The sequence below is a fragment of the Stegastes partitus genome, unplaced genomic scaffold, assembly GCF_000690725.1.
Source record: "Stegastes partitus isolate 25-593 unplaced genomic scaffold, Stegastes_partitus-1.0.2 Scaffold115, whole genome shotgun sequence".
NCBI lineage: Eukaryota > Metazoa > Chordata > Actinopteri > Pomacentridae > Stegastes > Stegastes partitus.
In genome coordinates, this window is record NW_007577846.1 from 322,211 (window position 1) to 325,918 (window position 3,708).

Sequence of the window (3,708 nt, forward strand, 5' to 3'; positions counted from 1 at the left end):
TATTGCCTCTTTGTGGTTGTTTGTGTCTCTATGGATGTTTTTTTTTGTCTCTTTGTGGTTGTTTTTTGTCTCTTTGTGGTTGTTTGCAGCCTCTAAAAGTCACCATCATCAAATCTCATGTGGTCATCTCATCATGTCTAAAATTTCATCTCGCCTCCGTGTCTCACATGTGAAACTGTGGAGTTTATTCAGAAACGTGGTGCTAACAGTTTGTATGTCTTTGTGCTGCAGGCGGACACTTTTCTTCCGTTTCCTCGTTTAAAGTGGCGGAGGGGGGCGTGGCCTCTCTGTCCTGTCAGTACTCGGTGAAGCGTTTCGGCCTGAGTCGGGTTTGCTGGGGTCGTGGCTGCGGGACCTTCTGGTGCAGCAACATCCTGGTGCAGACGGACGAGAACGGCGTCATCTCCAAGGTCCGCTTCCATCGTGCTGCTCAAATTTCAGTCGGTGGAAAATGAAACTTTAATCCAGCTTCAGGGGACTGCGTAAAAGTGCAGATTTTAGGCTCAAAGAGACATGAAATGCTCTTATTTGTACATATATTTTGAACAAACATGATTCTGTATACGTTTTTGCTCGCTGTGTTAAATGTTACAACAAAACCCCCATGAAGGGACACAAAACAACACAAAGGCATGCAAAACAAGGTCACAGAGACACAAAACGACCACAAAGAGAAAGAAAACAGCGACAATGACATGCAACACAAGGAGAATGACACAAAANGATAGATAGATAGATAGATAGATAGATAGATAGATAGATAGATAGATAGATAGATAGATAGATAGATAGATAGATAGATAGATAGATAGATAGATGGTGATGACCCTCCACCTATCCACCAGGTGTTCCTGTTGCAGAAGTTGAGTTGAGTAGAGGGTCACTGATTGAGCCACACCTGGCACACCTGGAACCAGTGGCTCGGCCTTATAAGGCCTCAATCATTCCCTCATTCTGTCTCTCGCTTGCTCTCAGGCCTCATTTACACGTAGCAAAAACAGTGATATTTCAATGCATTTGGGTCTTTGGTTTACACATAAACGAAGCTACAAGGCACCGAAAATGACCAAATCTGAAAACTCCGGCCACAGTAGGAAAAAAAACTCACAGTCTCACAGCATGCGACAAAAGCATCATCAGCGTCATACGTCCATATCGGTACTTGGACGGACATGTTTACAGTTAATATTGTCAAGAACTTTACTTGTTTTGTACGCTGACACCACATTTAGGAGCAGCTCCACTTCTCTGTCGGTCCAAACAAACGACCATCACACCATTACTGTTGAAGTAACATAAAGTTTTCATTGTTGTGTTTTTTCCAAGGTTCTGATTGGCTAGCATGGCTTTATGCTTCTCGTTACACTGCCCCCTATCGGTGGGGCATGCTCATAGCAGCTCTCAACGGCGTGTTTATGCGGGTTTGTGTAATCAAAGATTTTTTGGAAAACGATCTGGTGTGAACAATGTTATTTTTGAAAATGTAGATCTGTCTTTGTGAATCCCTATGTCTATGTGTAAACGTGGCCTCAGACAGGTTCTCTGACAGGAGCTCTTTCTGGCGGGAGCTGCCTGTCTCCAGGAACACCAGCAACATGGTTTTGGGGCTCTGTTTGGTTGTTTTTATGCACTTTTTTGATTATTTGTTGGCTTTTATTAACATTTGCTTTGTCTTGTTCAAAAGACAAAATGTTTGAAAGTAATTTCAAATATTCATAGTTTATAATAAAATAGTTGCAAGCAAATCAGACATGATGGAGCAGAAGTCCTGAAGATTTCAGGTGGAATGAGTCAATATTTTCATTAAGGATCTGTTTGTAGCTACACTTCTGGACGTCCTCGGGAGGAGTTATAGTTATATTTAGTCCGTTATAATTTATTTATTAAATGTTTACATACTGGTTATGAATGATAACTGTGAAGACTTGAAGTGTTTTCAAAAACATCATTAATACTCATTAAGCCACATTTAAAAAATAATAACAATAATAATTTTTCTGACCAAAATAAAACCAAAAGCTTCTCAGACTGTCGGTTTGGGCAGAAAAAGAGACGAAGTGAAGAAAGCAGAAATATTTGATGTGAATAAAGGAGTCCTCTGTGTGGCTGCGACGTCTCCACGCAGCCGGCAACAGTGTGAGTTTGTGTGTCTGTTTGTGCGTTAAAAAAGACAGAGTCTTTTTGTCCTCAGTGTTTCCTTCAGTTTGAACTCTGCCTTCATCCTTGTCTGTTCGCAATTTGCTTGTCATGTTTCTCTTTACCTTCATCAGATGAAAGAAGCATAACACAATTTTCAACTGTATCACACTGTAACCTGCATTATAATAACTGCATGGCATTGTAACTTGTATTATGATAACTGTATCCCACTGTAAACTGTATAATAATTGTATCACACTGTAAACTGTATTACAATAATAATTGTATTACACTGTAAACTGTATTATAATAATAATTGTATTACACTGTAAACTGTATTATAATAATAATTGTATTACACTGTAAACTCTATAATAATAACTGTAACACACTTAAACTTTTATCATATTAACTGTATCACACTGTAAACTGTATAATAATAACTGTATTACACTGTAAACTTTTATCATATTAACTGTATCACACTGTAAACTGCAGTCTGTATATTAAACAATCTACACACACGTCATTATGTTGCAGCGCTGAATGGTTACTGAATTAACGGAAACACATTCAGTGAATCTCACAAACGCACACAGACGCACAAACGCACACAGACAAACCAACACAGTGTGTGTAGCCCCTCCCCCCACCTCCGTCACAGAGCCACACTGGTCCGTTGTTGTCGTCTGAGCGACAGTGGACACACTCAGTCACAGGATGGCCGCCGTGTTGCCGCCAACGCCTCAGACCTTCATCACCCTCCTCTTCGTCCTGTCAGGTGAGACACGCACAACACTGCTGACGTCACAACACACACTGCTGACGTCACAACACACACACTGCTGATGTCACAACACAATCTGCTGACGTCACAACACAATCTGCTGACATCACCACCACACACTCTGACATCACAACATGCACACAGTCAGAAAGCAGTTTTCAAGACCTTTCGACTCCACGTGAAGTTGAGTTGTGACAGCTGGAGTGAAACTTGTTTTCTTTTTACATGTCTATGACATATTGTCTGTGTCTCTATGGATGCTTTAGTCTCTTTCTGGTTGTATTTTATCTCTTTGAGGTTGGTTTTTGTTTCTCTGTGGCTGTTTTTTGTCTCTTTGTGGTTGTTTGTGTCTCTATGGATGTTCTTTGTCTCTTTGAGATTGTTTTTGTCTTTTGTGGTTGTTTTTTGTCTCTTTGCGGTTGGTTTTGTCTTCTTGTTTTTGTCTTTCTGTGGTTGTTTATTTCCTCTTTATGGTTGTTTGTGTCTCTATGGGTCTTCTTTGTCTCTTTGTGGCTGTTTATTGACTCTTTGTGGTTGTCTTTTGTCTCAGACGTAGTTTTTTGTCTCTTTGAGGTTGTTCGTGTCTCTATGGGTCTTCTTTGTCTCTCTGTTGCTGTTTATTGACTCTTTGTGGTAGTTTTTTTGTCTCTGATGTAGTTTATTGCCGCTTTGTGGTTGTTTGTGTTTCCATGGATGTAGTTTTTTGTCTCTTTGTGGTTGTTTTTTGTCTCTTTGTGGTTGTTTGATGTATCTATGGGTCTTCTCTGTCTCTTTGTGGCTGT

At 40.2% G+C, this 3,708-nt stretch overlaps 1 protein-coding gene across 1 annotated transcript in view; it reads left to right on the top strand.

Moving 5' to 3' along the window:
* The window catches only part of timd4 (T cell immunoglobulin and mucin domain containing 4), a 20,292-nt gene that overhangs the window by 3,438 nt on the left and 13,146 nt on the right, over window positions 1-3,708 (top strand). The window contains exon 2 of the mRNA XM_008278110.1: window positions 210-410. Coding sequence (XP_008276332.1) covers window positions 210-410 — 201 coding nt within the window. The remainder of the gene's footprint in view (window positions 1-209; window positions 411-3,708) is intronic.